At 37.9% G+C, this 17,059-nt stretch overlaps 3 protein-coding genes across 7 annotated transcripts; 1 reads left to right on the top strand and 2 right to left on the bottom strand.

The window, feature by feature from the left end:
- Positions 1-5: 5 nt before the first annotated feature.
- Positions 6-7,219, bottom strand: LOC119997912 (endoplasmic reticulum-Golgi intermediate compartment protein 3). Its single transcript, XM_038845142.1, has 12 exons — positions 7,043-7,219; positions 6,622-6,773; positions 5,850-5,932; positions 4,976-5,051; positions 4,770-4,837; positions 3,994-4,078; positions 3,625-3,746; positions 3,432-3,515; positions 1,927-2,073; positions 1,081-1,189; positions 874-993; positions 6-463 (listed from the first exon to the last, which is right to left on the bottom strand). Exons 2-12 carry the CDS (start codon positions 6,707-6,709, stop codon positions 390-392), a joined length of 1,056 nt encoding a protein of 351 aa, XP_038701070.1. The 5' UTR covers positions 6,710-6,773; positions 7,043-7,219; the 3' UTR covers positions 6-389.
- A 1,911-nt stretch (positions 7,220-9,130) lies between these two features.
- On the top strand, positions 9,131-16,996 carry LOC119997180 (FACT complex subunit SPT16-like). Of its 5 annotated transcripts, XM_038844033.1 has the most exons (7): positions 9,208-9,366; positions 9,494-9,809; positions 10,441-10,772; positions 10,887-10,930; positions 11,015-11,143; positions 12,476-12,579; positions 13,440-16,996. In XM_038844033.1, exon 7 carries the CDS (start codon positions 13,479-13,481, stop codon positions 16,671-16,673), a length of 3,195 nt encoding a protein of 1,064 aa, XP_038699961.1. In that variant the 5' UTR covers positions 9,208-9,366; positions 9,494-9,809; positions 10,441-10,772; positions 10,887-10,930; positions 11,015-11,143; positions 12,476-12,579; positions 13,440-13,478; the 3' UTR covers positions 16,674-16,996. The 5 variants fall into 5 exon arrangements, with proteins under 5 accessions (XP_038699958.1, XP_038699959.1, XP_038699963.1 ...); XM_038844030.1 differs by having other exon boundaries at positions 9,131-9,258; positions 9,320-9,366; positions 10,441-11,143; XM_038844031.1 differs by having other exon boundaries at positions 9,131-9,258; positions 10,441-11,143.
- Positions 10,457-10,816, bottom strand: LOC119996840 (non-specific lipid-transfer protein 3-like). Its single transcript, XM_038843632.1, has one exon. The coding sequence runs from the start codon at positions 10,814-10,816 to the stop codon at positions 10,457-10,459; it is 360 nt and encodes a 119-aa protein (XP_038699560.1).
- Positions 16,997-17,059: the final 63 nt, after the last annotated feature.

The following is a 17,059-nucleotide window of genomic DNA, read 5'->3' as shown; positions in this document are numbered from 1 at the left end:
CATCAGCACTCAAAGCACTCATCTCAATTCTAGCAGAATCAGAAAATATAACTTATAATCCCAAAATGGCACAGTGCAATTTACCCAACTCAATGTCTACCTAAAAGGGAACCACTCAAAATATGGGGCCTCATAAAAATCCTATTGTACAAGACCTATTACAATCTTGAGAATTTTCCCCGATTGAAATGATATAAATAGTATTACAGGAAGAAACGATGATGCCATTACAAAATCAGTCCCAGAGATGGCAAACATGAAAGATGATTAGACAACCAGTACGGGTTCCCTGCATTCTAAACCCAATTCCATCTTGGAACTAGGGAACTTTGCAACATGTGCCTGATTGAGAATTCTGAAAGCATAGACGCCATGTGTCACTCCCCCTTCTACTGGAATCTACTTCTAGATTTTGGTTTGCTTACGGCTTCAATTAGCCTATACATCCAACGATCTAGCAAACCTGTTGATATACAATAAAGGATTTTCATTTACAGATTCAAACATTAAATAGGATACTGCACAAATACGTATGGATGAAGCATGGAAATTCGTTAGTCTACGTGAAAATTTCAAAGCTCATTTGTAATTGGGAATTTAACATGCTGTATAGCTTTTCCGCCTAAATTTCCTTTAAATCAAAACTGCAGCCAGACTATACCAAACAACATCCCACAACCCAAATTAGTTGAAGCAAACAAGCTAATACTGCAAACTTTGCTCAAAAAAAGAACAGTTCTGGGGAGAAAGAACTAGCTTCCACAACAGAATCCCTTCCCCATACGATCGGCAACATCTCTAAGCTCCAATTATGCTAAATTAAATGCAACTTCAAGGTTAACTTAGAACAAAGGTAGAGTTTAATAAGCACACCTGTAAGAGCAAACGTGCCACCTAAAACTGCACATAGGCGAGTTATGAAATGGAGAAAACTACGACGCTCTTCTCTAATTGTTACAGTGATTGGTGAAAGATCATACAAGAAGTACACAGCTGCATAAATTAAGAGATGCCGATCAGCAGCAGAGCCAGAAAGTGAGAAAGTGGAAACAATTTAAATATATGAGAGTGCCAACCAACCTGGCCACATTCTATCATACTCAGTAATTGGGGAGAAATATTCTGTGACTGAGAACTGATTAGTTGGCAAAACTTCTTTAGATATATATCTATATTCAGTGGGAACAATCTGCAAAACAGTGGGAATACATTATCAAAACTAATGTATCAGCAATCAACTGGAAACTTGATATTTAAAAAGTGAATATTTATGTCATCTAGTGAGAAATTATTACTCACAAACTAAGGCAAGCTCATGTTCATAAAGTCACTAGTCTAGCATGAAGGCTCCCGTGGTCACGATGGTTTTAACAATTTCTATTTAAGATATTGATCCAAATCTTCTTCAAAATTACAGCTGAAGTTCCAATGTTGCACCACCTAATTTGACCGTCAACACAATAATTAATAGAGTGGTTTCACTTTTATTGCATATGAAAACATTTCCACTTCAAATTTCATTTCTTGATTAGCAACCCACTAGCTTGTTAGCATTCAGAAACTTCTAGAGACATCTGCCAGTTTGTGCCCCAGATGCATAATAACATAAAAATCAACCGTGTTTATACACTGGCAAAGAAGTTGGATAAATCAGCAGCAAAAATCAATTACACAGTCAAATAAACATTTTATAAGATTACAAAGATTTTCACTGTAGATGTACAACAAGAAAAAACAGTTGATCAATGGCCAGTCCCACAGAGAACCGCACAGTGTAGTGTGTACTATGTAACTAGCAGAAGGCAAAGCCTGAAACTCAATTAAAATTCTCAAAACTGGCTCAAATAATATTCTGTAGACCATGCCAGTGTGGAATCAAAATCATGACTCCATAAGAATAATAAAGTGACCCAATGGCGTACATACCTTTATGTAATATTTGAATGTTCCACTTGCGTCATGAAGAATACGCTCTGTCCCATCAAGAGGATTATGAATTCCAGGATATTTGGGTCCAAATGACAAATCATGAATTATGTGGCTAACATTGACATGTGAGGATCCATCAAAGATCTGCAAAAACATCATATAAAAATAGGACACCAAATGAAATATTACGCAATACGCACCAAAGAAAAAATGTTCTGAAAAGCTAATACTAGAAAGCCAGTTCACATAGAACTAATCAAGATGATGGCATCTCCTTAAGACAGAAGAAACTAGCAATGGAAAACAATAAATTCACATAACATTTAAAGCCGCTCTACACATTTGAATGTTCCTTCTCACCAAAACATTTTAAAGATAACTTATCCTGACACCTTAGGGCTAGGGTTCTTATACTCTTTCAGTATAAAAGCAGATCTAAGTTTTTGTAAACAAAATTTTGGGATATGCTTTGCTTTGCTCAGTTACCACTAAGAGTTTATCTAAGCTCGATAAATCATTATCAACATCATCACCATCAAGGCCTTTATAAAAAATTGGGGTCAGCTACAGGATATAATGATTGTACTACCCAAATAGTTCAAAGTTCAGTACTCTAAAGCTGTTAATATGCAATATCATTTTATGACGACTTCAACATTGAATAATTAAATTCAGAGCATCTCCTAAACTAGAAGAAAAGAATAATGCCAAATGTGTGAGAACAGAATCTCTTGGTGTGCAGTGGGGCAAGTGGCAAGGAACATCAATTCCAGTATGAGAACATCTTCCCAATCGCATACGATAGTTAGGTGAGGGTATATATAACTCGGGAGACAACGGCCTTGCTAATACATATTAGTTATTACTGGTAAGTGATAAATCTTTAAGACTTAACATTACCATCCTATAACCTAGCACTTAAGGGAAGGAAATTGCTCTATACAGAGCCGAATGTGAGGAAAGGATGCAAGACATATATCCCCTGTGGTACACACTAACAGCTAGTGGGTTCAATGAAAAATATCCCAGACCCATTTGAACAATGTCTCCATATCTAACATTAACCTTAAAATTGATATCTGTTAAACTTATTGGGCCCTTAACCCAACCCCCTAAAAGGCCTATTAAGGAGTTGAAGGAACCCTCAATTTAAACCACAATACAGAACCCAATTCAAACGATGTGGTATTTCTCCAACATCCCCCCTCACGTGTGGGTTGGTCCAACTCCGAGAAGCCCAACACGTGAAAACCCAAACCTTGCTCCGATACCATGTTAAACTTATTGGGCCCTTAACCCAACCCCCTAAAAGGCCTATTAAGGAGTTGAAGGAACCCTCAATTTAAACCACAATACAGAACCCAATTCAAACGATGTGGTATTTCTCCAACAATATCATCAATTTCTACAACGTATCATTGGAAAACAGTGACCTATCTCTACACATTATGTCAACTCACATTAACACAGAAAAGGAAAAAAGAAGTAGATAAAATGATCACCATTTGGGCAACAAAAATGTTTAACCCATGGACTGAAATGTGGAAGTTTCCAGCAACCCTCTGGACATCCAAAACACCATAGACCTGCCAAAAGTGGTAGCAGATTTAGGACAGTTTCTTTACAAATATCAAAAAAAAAAAATAATGGATAAAATTATGAGCACATGAATTGTCTGAAGAATGGTAGGAATACCCGGCATCCTTCTCCATTTGCCAATGCTTGCTTCACCTTCTTGATCATAGTTTCAGCACCTTGATCAAATCCATGAGAATGCGTTTTTTGGTCGGAGTCCTTATCGTGATCTTTATCATCATCTGGTCAATATTCTTTATAACATATTAATCACTTTCACAAACATCATGTGTCTAAACATCACTTCTTTAAACAGTTTTCAACCAATCATAATGAATGATAGCCAAACTTCTTTGTGACACGTCAAAGTACCAACCAACATAATATATGTCAAAGAATCAGCCAAGAGGAGCTCTTGAGCCTCACCATTATATCAAAAACATAATAAATGTTTCTAAATTAGAAGATAATAAGGCCCAAGTATAATACCATGATTGTGAGCTTCATGTTCCTTTTCCACAAGATCAGACAAGTATTCGGTTCCAATGATGTGCCCATGGTTGTTCAGTCGAAGCTGAAACAAGTCTAATATGGTCAGAAACCAGAAAGCATGCACAGGGGGATAAAATGAAAATTCTAATCAACGTGGCAAATAATACAGCAGCTTACACCTTCCCTCATCTATGTGTACATGGGTCCTTGAGGATGCGGGGTAGAGAGAAAAAGCACCAAGCTAAGTAAAGGTGCTATGATGACAAAACAAAATACTACAAAATATAACTTATTAGACCCATTTGTTTGCTGAATAATAATTTCCTATGAGTTATTCTCTCTAGATTGTTGTTCGGCGTGCCAAGAAAAAGATCAATGTAAGTCTTTTACCCTTCAAAAAATTATCATCTAAGCAAAACAAGTTAGCACAGACCTCATGTAAAATTCATGTGTGTGTTTTCACTTTTCAGAAACAATATCAAATGAACCAATTAAACAAATTTCACAAAAGAGAGCAAAGACTGATTATTTCCAAACATGCAACAAACCATTCTAGGGGCTTTCAAAAAATGGAGTTGAGATTATTTTTCATTAACTCTTCTTACAAATAAGTAATACTTCTAAAAAAGAGAAAAGGGAATGTGCAAAACCTTAGAACCGAACAACATACAAGGTAGTGCCAAAAGTGCTAGGCCAAAGACTCAGTAACAGAAAAAAAAATCAAAAACAACTCCAAAACATATATATATTGTAGGAAAATGAAAATTTCTCACCTTCCATATGTTTGTATCAAGATCCACTTCATGCTTGCCTGACATGTCAATTGCATCCACGCTTAAGACTGCAAAGAGAGCATTTAAAGGAGAGATAAAAGAATAATTATGAGCAAATTAACATGAAAAGCTACCTTAAAGATGAAATGACGAAAAAACCATGAATAAATGGCAGTTACTGTAAGAGATGAGAAATGGAGCAGTACCATCGCAAGGTAAAGAAGGAAACGTCACATTTATGTGAATTGGAAGAGTTTCCCCACGTTTCAGGTCTACAGACATCTGCCAAAAATATAAATAGGAAGTTGTATTATAGCTCAAAACAATTTCATACAGCCCTACAAAAGCATTGTTCAAAACTCAAAACTTGGTCTATTAGCATTAAAAATGGCACAATGCATGAAAATCAATCGTCAATATCATTTAACGTCACATTAAAGCCTTGCCCCAAGCTTGAGATCAGTGTGTCAGAACATCATAGCTTGATGGATTGACAGAATCACGTCCCCATGTTTTACAGTGAGAAAACTTTTTTCCTGCACCCTACTTGTGTAGTTTTTGTTCAGTGCTGTAATTCCCTTAAAAGAGACTTTCATCGTTGGAAAGTAATACCAACACTAAGTATAACCATCTCTCAACTTCACAAAATTAAAAAAAAAAAAAAACACACACACACGCACACACACATTTCTCAATTAAGTTGGTAACTGGCATTAGGCAACAGATACCAAATTCATCCTGCATTTTTTATTCAGTTTGAGTTGAATCTTCATTGAAATCATCCTGCTTGTCAGGCCATTTGAAACCTAAGAGATCAAATAGAGACACTTGATTGTTCTTAAGGTGAAAAAAGAGCAAAAATCATCTCCAGTTTCTCATCATCCTCTCCAATGCTCATTGAATATCCACCTCTTTTTTCCAACAAAGAAGTATCCTCTTCATTATCTTACATTTCAATTTATTTTTCCTTTTCGTTCCATAAAAACCTCATGTCATGGGGACATGACATCCATTTATGATTTACCCAAAAAACTATAATATGTATATACAGGCAGCAAACACAAGGGAACTAGTACAAACCTGATGAACCGTATATGTGGTAAGATAATATCTCAGCTCATGCAAAAACAAGGTGGCCATTATGACTAAACCGATGATGGAGACTGCAAAGAAAAAAAAGAAGAGAAACATAAAGGAAAAAGAAAAATCAACAGATGCACATATACTGTAAGCAAACAAAACAAATCCAGGTACTGTAACCATAAGAGGCGCAAAACAGAATTTGATAAAATGATCCTAATGAGGGAGTGCTTGTGGATGTAACTGATGGTTGGTTAAATATCTTACTTTTCTATGTTGGAAATTAATAGAAATGAGTAGTGCTTGTGGATGTAACTAATTGAATATCTTTGAATTGATAGAATTCAGGTGCCTTATTCATGAATTTTTTTCTACTTAAAAAAAAGTTTTCTTGTGCACTTGGGATACACCAATGTGTGCCTTGTCCAGGCACACATCTGAAACCAGCTGACTACTTTCCCTTGCAACCAGAACGATTTACTACTTCATCAATGTAACATATAAATCACGTAGGCCAAGCAGGATATCATATAGACCCCAGTTTTGTGGATTGGTATTATACTGTTATAACATATAACATTCAAAAATGGGAACGAGTAGAAATTAACGATAGATCAACATCCAGAACTAAGACCCAACTTACTTTGCAACCCAAAATCCCAACCATTTAGTTACTCATTAGTAAGACAATCATAGACAATCAAACATATAAAACACGAAGAAAAAAATATGTGTGGTTTACAGACACATATGAAAGGACTGCAACAATTACCGAGTGCCCCAGACTGTGTTTTCTGCAACAAATGGTCTTCAGCACGAGGAAATGCATCCAGGCTCTTTAATGCTTGCTTCACACCCATATTTGATCCGCTCTTATTGTCCACCAATGATTGAAATCACTATAATCTATCAGCCAGTCACCAGCTGCTCAATTAACATCAAATCCCAAGCATTAGCCCTCAATTATACCTTCTTTGAACTGATCATTAACAAACTCTTGCAGAGTACATACATATTCAACAACATTAACATAACCGAGATTTCCCGTTGTGCCCTAATCAGAACCCAAAACGCTTATCCGTACCATAAAAAATTCAAAGCGTGTAGCGTTTCCTTTAAATTTTAAAACAACAATGCAATCAAAACGTCGAAAAATAAAATTGAAATTTCAGAGTAGACGATAGATGCTCTACCTGAATTAGGGCGACGAGTGGATTCAAGGAGAGGATTTTGAGTTTTTGTTTTTATTGATGAGAAGACCTGCTCGGGATTGTCGTTGGACGGGGTCGTATGGATCGAGAAGGATCGATCTAGGGATATATTTTTCAAGGAGACCTGCTTCCAGAATGAGACAATATGCATACGTGATACGTCTTCGCGAAATCCGAGCGTTTTATATATTTTTAGACTAACTTACAAAACTTTTTTTAAAAAAAAGCACAAAAATAGAAAATATATTACTCGTAGTAGACAAAATAGTAAAGGAAAATTTTATATATACACTATCTTTACAATATTTTTTAATTTTTTTAGTTAACGTAAACATCTTTTGTATACAACTAGTGTTTAGATCAGTACAATACACATATAATAGAAAAAATTTATAATTTTTCTAAAATACTTAATCATAGAAAAACCAATATATAAAATGGGCATTGAGAAAAATATATGAATAATTCCTCAAACAAAAAAAATTCTGTACAATCCACAATACCGTGTCAATTTCTTTTTATTATGGACGACAAGCATTACCGTTTGAACTATCACCATGGTAAACATACAAGTCTTGAGTGGATTCAGATTGGAGTGGGTCTGCTATTGAATACAGGTGTTTCACAAAAATCCCTTGACAGGTGGGATAAGTCTCGAGTGACAGTGAAGCAATAAATTATTTTCTTGTTAAAAATAGGTGTTTGACCATTTGCAAAGAATTTGTACATATTTTTCATATTCTATTCACGTCAGGAAAAAAAATCCAATACACCCAGTTGAGATTGCGGCGGTCGGTGGTTATGGCTATGTCGACGGTTTTGATAGATTCATTAGTAGCCTTTCGTTTCTCCGGCAACTCTCCAATCTCCAAGCGACGCTAACAAAAAGATCTGAAAGAGATGGAACATAAAGCATTGTCAGACGTTTTTCTCTCTTTTCTGCGCAAGTATGTATGTGGATCTTGCTTGTGCTTGCGATCTCTTGAAGATAAATCATAAACCATACCCAAATCGACACATAAGTATAAAAGAATATACAGAAAAGAACGAAGGGTAGAAGGAGAAGATTAGATATTTTTGGGCAAAAGAGTACTTTTTATCTCTCAACTATTGATCGGGTTTCATTTTCGTCCGTTAGATTTTTTTTTCCTCCCTTTTTCGTCCCCAATTATGGAAAAGTACCCCATTTGTCCCTCAAATAAATCCGACGATGGAAAAATCCTACATGGCATCCTATTGTTCATCATATCAGATTTCTTCTGCATGCCACATAGGTGCCACGCAAGCATTTCTTGACCTCAATCTTACTCGAAGGACGAAAATGATACTTTTCAATAGTTGAGGGACGAAAATGAAAGAAAAAAGCTCAGAGACTAAAATGAAACTTGCTCCATAGTTGAGGGACGAAAAATATATTTTTGTCGATATTTTTGGGATTAAAGAGACAATTGTGTGTAAACTTACTAATAGGATTTCTAATATTTTAGACATCAAGGGTAAATTACTATTTTCATTATAATTTTGTGTATACACTTATAATTTTTTGATGTAAACTTATCATGTGTTTAAAAAATAATGTAAAAATAATGTTTTTGTGGTATGTAGATAAAATTTCCCATAATAAAGAAGTAAAGTGGGCCAAGGGCGTGAGCCCAAGACGGCCCATATCCTTGGGTTGACGGTTTGTGCTAGAACTGGCCCACTTCCCACAATCACAATAAGTGGGTTGTTTGGTTGATCAGCAGGTAAACATGGAGTTTGCCAAGATGGAATCAATGTTGGTTGGGGTGAATGATCTATAATTATTAATCTAAGGAAACATTCAAATGAAATATTACCGTTAGGAAATATTTTATTCTTTTTCATATGGTTAAAGGAAATATTTTGCATTGAACTGAATAACTGATTGAAGGAAATATACTTTTCAACCGTTGGGGAACTATGTGCGTATGAAACTGGACTAAAAGAATTAGCTGGCCCAAGAGTAACATGAAAAGGCCCAAACTAAACAGCTAAAGTCTTGGGCCCATTGCTCCAGCCTTAATTAAAGTCGAAGAGCCGAAGAGAAATGGCAGAGACATTGGAGAGAAGCACCCAGGAGCTTGGGATGATCGAAGCAGAGCTTGCATGGAGCTGACGGCAGAGATCTCATCATTCTCGTCTCCTATGATTATGGACCTTCGCAGATCAGTTTTACGGTACTTGTTGTTCACTTGAATCTTAGGGTTTTTGGTCTCTGCTGCTAATAATTGTTTCTAGAAATTAGGGGCCAGGTGACTGCTCACGGCTTCATGATGATGGTTTGGGTACGTTTTTAAATAATTGTTTCCTTTTTTTTCTTAACAAGGAAGCAATAATTGACCATTCATTCTGCAAGTCTTAAGGTTGTGCTTTTTCATATCACATTTGGAAAATTTATTGTGTCAAATGCAGAATGAAGAGTCTTGTTGCTCCGATCCTGCTGCACAAGTATGGTGATAGCTTTATACTGATTACCCATGTACCTGCACCTCCTGCGTGATCTTCCCTACAAGCTGGATTACCTCACTCCTTCGGGTAGACAGTTATTTTATTAGTATAGATGCTCGCATGCTTCTACTTCTACGGGTTTCACCACGATGACGGTAGATGAATTCTTGAGCAGAGTTATATAGGCCATTATTTCCAAATCCACGGACACGATGCTTGAAGCCCGCTTGTGACTTTTTATGATAAGCTAGGTGCAAGATCCTTGTGTTCTGGAGCAAAGGTTAGTTTTGCTTTGCATAAATTTAGGTTCGACACTAAGCATTCTTCATGTTCATGATGGTAGTTCCAATTTGTTTCTTCTTTTGGAAGGGTCTGAAACAAATCGTAATCACTAGCAAGATCCCTGCAACAAACAGATCTCTGGAACTTTTTTTGTTCCGTGTCAAGGCTCTTCTACATACAACATCAACTGAATGCACCTTCTGGATGGGATTACATTACGTCCTAAGTCCAAGAATTCATTCTAGATTTCAAATATGACTTGATTATGGATGCATCTTCTATGGGCTACTCAAGTATTTCAGTAGCTGGTCTGGTTAAAACAGAGGCGACTCATGTTTTGTTTTTGGGGTTTTAGATACTGAGTTATGATTGTATGCTTTACTTTTTATTCATAGAAGATACTTACATCACTTTTGTTCTGATCCTATAAAATAGCTTCAAGGCTATCCACCGAATGATTTATTGACAGACACTTGATGAGTATGCAATACTTTTCATGGATAGAAGACACTTGACTTTTGCTCTGATGCTATAAAATTGGCTTCAACGTTATCCACTGTGTGGAGTGACTTATTTTGACAGATTTTATGAAGAGAGAACAACTGTTTGATTAACAGAATGGTTTGCAGGGTGGGGGGAGACGAACTAACTGCAGGAGAGTGGTGTCAAATTCATGTTGCACCCTTTAGAGAGCTCCAACATTTCATTTTGATTGATGTTGCTAAGATACGAATCTTCTTCCTTGAAACACTTGCATCCGAGAAACTTCTTTCCTGGTTCGGAAGCCATTTCCATAATCATCTTAGCTCCACTGCAGCAAGGTTCTGATGGCTTTTTGTCATTCCCGCTCAAGTAAGCATAGCAGTCCCTAACTACTGGAGCAACACGATTGCATTCGAAAACATCCGGTGAAATCCTGGACCCAACCCGGGCTCCTAAGGTTGCCAGCAAGAACAAATAGGTAACTGCAAGGACTAAGAATCGGCATGTCACTGTTGTTTGCATGGTTTTTTTCTAGTATCAAGTTGCATATGATACTGAATGCTAACACTCGCTGGTATTTATATGGATTAAGTTGGTGGAGTCTGGCAAGCAATGTGAACCTAAAAGACAAGTCTGGTGAGTCGTTTGCTTCTTAGGGCAATATAAAGAACGTTTGCTTGTTCATGTATTAAATTACAAATTTTTTTATAACTGAAATAGTATGGCTATGACATAACGACCATGAAGTTGCTTATGATGCTGACTGGTAACACTCGCTGGTATTTATATGGATTAAGAGAATAAGAGGGTGGACTCTGCCAAGCAATGTGCAGCTAAAAGGCAAGTCTGGTAAGTAGTTTGCTTCTTAGAACAATAAAAAGAACGTTTGTTTCTTCCTAAACTAAAATAGTATGGCTATGACATAAACGAGTAATGGCTTCAGTTTATACTTTGTATCACTACTCTTTTTCTTTTCCCCCTCCTTCCATTATTAGATATGCAGTGTTATCTTTTAAACTGAATATTGGCATTGAATGTTTTTTATTTTTGAAACAGCGAACCTATGACCTAATGGGTGGATGATCCTTTACTTGTAATATATGTGATTGTCGTTCAACTAATGACTCATTTGTAAATATTGGTGTTGGATGTTGATAATTTACTTGGCTGATGCCAAAAACATATATGAAAGTTTTGGCATCAGGCATCTGGACGGGCTTGGGGTAAGAAAGTCTCTGACGTAAGTTTTGCGTCTGGTTTGGGTTTAATGTCTATGGCCCAGACCCATTTACAGATATCACGTTGAGCAAACACGTGTTGCCCATCTAATAGAGGGAGCGGCTTTATCCGAAAGTATCTAGAGATTTCGGGTAAGAGCTAGAGAGAATTTGTGGCGGGAAAACACGTGAGCAGGAAAATTTATCTCTAGCGGGAAAATATATGAGCAGGAAAGATTCGCTCCAAAATAATGAGGCCCAGATTTTAAAAGGAATACGTACGACTATAACTATAACTTAGTCGCCAAATAATTTACTAAGCTTGACTTGTTTTTCGCTCCCGCTATCTTTGAGTGCATATTGAATATACTCATCAAACTTTTGTATTAATTCACATACTATGAATATTGGGTAAGTTTATACATCCGGAGAGGATTAAACCAATGAGAGAGCATGATTAACATACATATTACCTCCATGCCAACACAAGCGTTGCCCATTTGACCATGAGTTCTCCCTTCATAGAAATTTCCTCAATCACAATGAATGAAAATATAGTTATCCGTAATGTTGTATAATATATCCGAGATTATTAGACAGAGGGGGCACTTTGAATGTTTGCAATAGTTTGGGGTGTCACAGTCAATTTTTAATAGTTTGGTGGGTACTTTGCAGAGAAACAATAGTTTTAAGGCGGTAGTTTTGCTTTTCCCCCTAAATAAATCTCCCTCGAGTTCTCGAAATCAAAATTCTCTCTATCGTTCTTCCCTCGACATTCATCACATTCGATATTGTCGCTGCCTACGATTTTCTTCTGAATCAATGTCCATTCAGTGTCCGGGCCTTCGCTTTCTCGTTGTTTCTGCGTTTTGATTCGTTGTTTTTTCTTCTTCTTGGGTCTCGTATTGTGTGTTGTATTCGGTTTCTCTAGAAACCCTAACCCTACTCCGTGTCTCTCTCGAAGGTTATGTGCTGCCGCCACAGGTTGAACTCGAACCGTAACTGGCTTTGAATCCTTCGATTTTATTGTTCGAAGATTGTTGAAGCATTCTCCTGGAGGTTACGAATGTGAGTTCTCTGATCGATTTTAGTTATTTTCGAAGTCTTTTTTGGGTTGTGAAACCGTCTTGCTTTTTTTAAATTCGTTTTCGATTGAATGAGCAGTTGAAGTGTTTGAATAGCTGCGAAATTATCTTATAGATTTCGGTGTTTTGAATTTGATGTGTTGGCTGTGAATCCTTCGTAATTGTTGAAGTATGATCATGGAGTTTACGAATGTAATTTCTCTGATTGATTTCAGTGATTTTCGAAGTATTTTGGGAAACCATAATAGTTTGTATAAATTCGATTTAATGGTATGAGAAATTGAATGTTTGCATATCAGTGAATTTATCTGACGTAGTTAGACATCTTGAATGTGATATGTCGGCTCTGAATCCTTCATATTTTTTGTGTGAAGATTGTTGAAGTATTCTCCTGGAGGGCATGAATTTGAGATATCTGATTGATGGTCTTGATTTTGGGGTTTGTACTATAATTGTTTGTGTAAATTCGATTTTGGTGTTATGAGAAATTGAAATGTTTGAATAACAGCGGAATTGTGTTGCATAGTTAGACACTTATACTAAGACATTTGAATTTGTCAATTTGATTTGTTTTACTTTTTTGATGAACTTATATTGATTTTTTGTTGTACGGCTGTCATTCACAAAATAGGAGTGGGCAGTCAACTTAGCTTTTCAATTATTTATTTTCAGATTTTGCATGTCTTGTGTAGGAAGTTCCTTATGATATCAGTCGTGGGATTTGCATTTTCTTCATCTCTCTGAATGGGTAGATTAAAAATCAATTGCACAGAAAAAATTTGCAATTTTGATGTTTTTCTCTGTGTACCTTGTTGGCATTATTTGACTGATTGTAATATGCAGATTGCTGCAAACTGCCACCAGAACTGTTTGTATTTTAAGATGTCAGACCAGCGGAATGTTAATGACCAACTGCCGAATGGGAAGACGACTGGGGCGGGGAATGCTTATTCAATAGATGTGGAGAACTTTGGTACACGATTGAAGGCCCTCTATTCACACTGGAGTGGACATAAAGCTGATTTATGGGGTTCCTCTGATGTCCTTGCAATAGCAACTCCGCCACCTTCAGAGGATCTGCGGTACATGAAGTCCTCGGCCCTGAACATTTGGTTGTTGGGCTATGAGTTCCCGGAGACAGTAATGGTTTTCACCAGCAAACAAATCCATTTTTTGTGCAGCCAGAAGAAAGCGTCTCTTCTTGGAGTTGTGAAAAATACTGCAACCAAAGCTGTTGGGGTAGAGGTTGTCATGCATGTGAAGGCAAAGAATGATGATGGAACTGCGCTAATGGATGCTATATTTTGTGCAGTTCGTGCTCATTCAAGTGAGGACATCGTTGTGGGGTACATTGCAAAAGAGGCTCCTGAAGGGAACCTTCTGGAAAGATGGGCAGAGAAATTAAACAATGCTGGCTTTGTACTTGGTGATGTGACCAACGGCTTGTCTGACCTGTTTGCTGTCAAGGATGCTGGTGAGCTTTTGAATGTGAAGAAGGCTGCTTTCTTGGCTTATAATGTGATGAACAATGTTGTGGTTCCAAAGCTTGAGAATGTTATTGACGAGGAGAAGAAAGTCACCCATTCTTCATTGATGGATGATACAGAGAAGGCCATACTGGAACCGTCTAAAGCTAAGGTGAAACTGAAGGCGGAGAATGTTGATATCTGTTACCCTCCAATATTTCAGAGTGGAGGGGAATTTGATCTCAGGCCGAGTGCTGCAAGCAATGATGAGTATCTGTACTATGATTCTGCTAGTGTGATCATTTGTGCTGTTGGATCCCGATATAGCAGTTACTGCTCAAATATTGCGAGGACTTTTTTGATTGATGCGAATCCGCTGCAGAGCAAGGCATATGAGGTTCTTCTCAAGGCCCATGAAGCTGCAATTGCTGTACTGAAGCCTGGGAACAATATCAGTGCTTCATATCAAGCAGCCCTTTCTGTGGTTGAGAAGGAAGCTCCTGAGTTGGTTCCCAATCTGACAAAGTCTGCTGGGACTGGTATTGGTCTTGAGTTTCGTGAGTCAGGATTGAATATAAATTCCAAGAATGATAAAGTGGTGAAGGCAAAAATGGTTTTTAATGTTTCACTTGGTTTTCAGAATTTGCAGAGACCGACCAAAAACCCAAAAACCCAGAATTTTTCACTGTTACTGGCAGATACTGTTATCATTGGTGATCAAAACCCAGAGGTTGTGACTTCCAAGAGTTCTAAAGCTGTTAAAGATGTAGCTTACTCATTCAATGAGGATGATGAAGAAGAAGAAAAGCCTAAAGCAAAGCCAGAAGCTAATGGGTCGGAGGCTTTCATGTCAAAGACAACCCTCAGATCAGATAATCATGAAATTACAAAGGAGGAGCTACGGAGGCAGCATCAAGCAGAACTTGCTCGTCAAAAGAATGAAGAAACTGCCCGGCGTCTTGCTGGTGGAGGAAGTGGTGCAGGGGATAGTCGTGCTTCTGCGAGGACTTCAGCTGATTTGGTTGCCTATAAGAATGTGAATGACCTACCCCCTCCAAAGGGTTTGATGATTCAGATCGACCAGAAGAATGAGGCTGTTATATTGCCTATCTATGGAAGTATGGTTCCTTTTCATGTTGCTACCATAAGAACAGTCTCCAGCCAGAGTGACACAAACCGAAATTGCTACATACGAATCATTTTTAACGTTCCTGGAACTCCTTTTAATCCTCATGATGCTAACTCCCTGAAATACCAAGGTGCTATATATTTGAAAGAGGTTTCTTTTCGCTCCAAGGACCCAAGGCACATAAGTGAAGTGGTTCAGCAGATAAAAACTCTTAGGCGACAAGTCGTGGCCAGGGAGTCTGAGAGAGCCGAGAGGGCAACTCTTGTTACTCAGGAGAAGCTACAACTTGCGGGGAACAGATTCAAACCGATAAGGTTGCTTGAACTTTGGATCCGTCCTGTCTTTGGTGGTCGTGGAAGAAAGATTCCTGGTACACTTGAAGCTCATGTAAATGGGTTCAGGTATTCTACCACTAGACCTGAGGAGCGTGTGGATATCATGTTTGCAAACATCAAGCATACATTTTTCCAGCCTGCAGAGAAGGAGATGATTACTCTTCTGCATTTCCATCTGCACAATCACATCATGGTGGGAAACAAGAAGACCAAGGATGTGCAGTTTTATGTTGAGGTGATGGATGTGGTTCAGACGCTGGGAGGTGGAAAGAGGTCAGCCTATGATCCTGATGAGATTGAAGAAGAGCAACGAGAAAGGGATAGGAAGAACAAGATCAACATGGACTTCCAGAGTTTTGTGAGTCGAGTAAACGATCTATGGGGCCAGCCCCAATTTAATGGGCTTGACCTTGAGTTTGACATGCCTCTCAGGGAACTTGGTTTCCATGGGGTGCCTCACAAGGCCTCAGCTTTCATTGTTCCAACTTCAAGCTGCCTGGTAGAGTTAGTAGAAACTCCTTTCCTTGTGATCACACTGAGCGAGATTGAGATTGTCAACCTGGAGAGAGTTGGTCTTGGGCAGAAAAATTTTGATATGACAATTGTTTTTAAGGACTTCAAGCGTGATGTACTCAGGATTGACTCCATTCCTTCAACATCACTTGATGGCATCAAGGAATGGCTTGATACAACGGATATAAAGTATTATGAGAGCAGATTGAATTTGAACTGGAGGCAGATACTGAAAGCAATCACAGATGATCCACAGAGCTTCATAGATGATGGTGGTTGGGAATTTCTGAACTTGGAAGCTAGTGATTCAGATTCTGATAAGTCTGAGGAGTCAGACCATGGTTATGAACCATCAGATTTAGAGGTTGTCTCCGAGTCGGAAGATGATGCCTCTGACAGTGAATCATTGGTGGACTCTGAAGATGATGAGGAGGAGGACTCAGAAGAAGACTCTGAGGAAGAAAAAGGTAAGACATGGGAGGAGTTGGAGAGGGAAGCCAGCAATGCCGACAGGGAGAAAGGAGAAGATTCAGATAGTGAAGATGATAGAAAGAGAAGGAAGGCAAAGGCATTTGGGAAGTCTCGAGCCCCTCCTACTAGCAGCCTCTCCAAGCGTGCCAAATTGAGGAGATAGCTTTTGACATTAGATCTCTCTCTACCTATTCCTTAACTGCTGCTATGATATTCTAGAAATACAAATCCTATCAGAATCCGCAGAAACTAGTATCCGTAACCTGTCTCTCTCTTTCCCTCTGTTTTTGGTCATGTTGTGCAGCTAATTCTGCTGCTACAGATCTCAGTTTCATAACTTAGCTTTGAAATTGTTATCTAATGGTTTTGGTGGGAGGTTTTGTTTCTTTAGCATTAGTCATTAATTAGGGTTCCTAGAAGAACGGATTCATGGTTGTAAATTGCTGCCATTAGTTTTATTGGACGTAAAGTCCTCTTGTTTATGCACACTTGGTTTTGTTTGTTGACCTAGTCATCCCCCACCACCCCATTTTTTTGTTATTTTTGGTT

Source organism: Tripterygium wilfordii, chromosome 4 (genome assembly GCF_013401445.1).
Source record: "Tripterygium wilfordii isolate XIE 37 chromosome 4, ASM1340144v1, whole genome shotgun sequence".
NCBI lineage: Eukaryota > Viridiplantae > Streptophyta > Magnoliopsida > Celastrales > Celastraceae > Tripterygium > Tripterygium wilfordii.
Note: the sequence above shows the minus strand (reverse complement) of the source record. Positions and strands in the feature narration are given on the sequence as shown.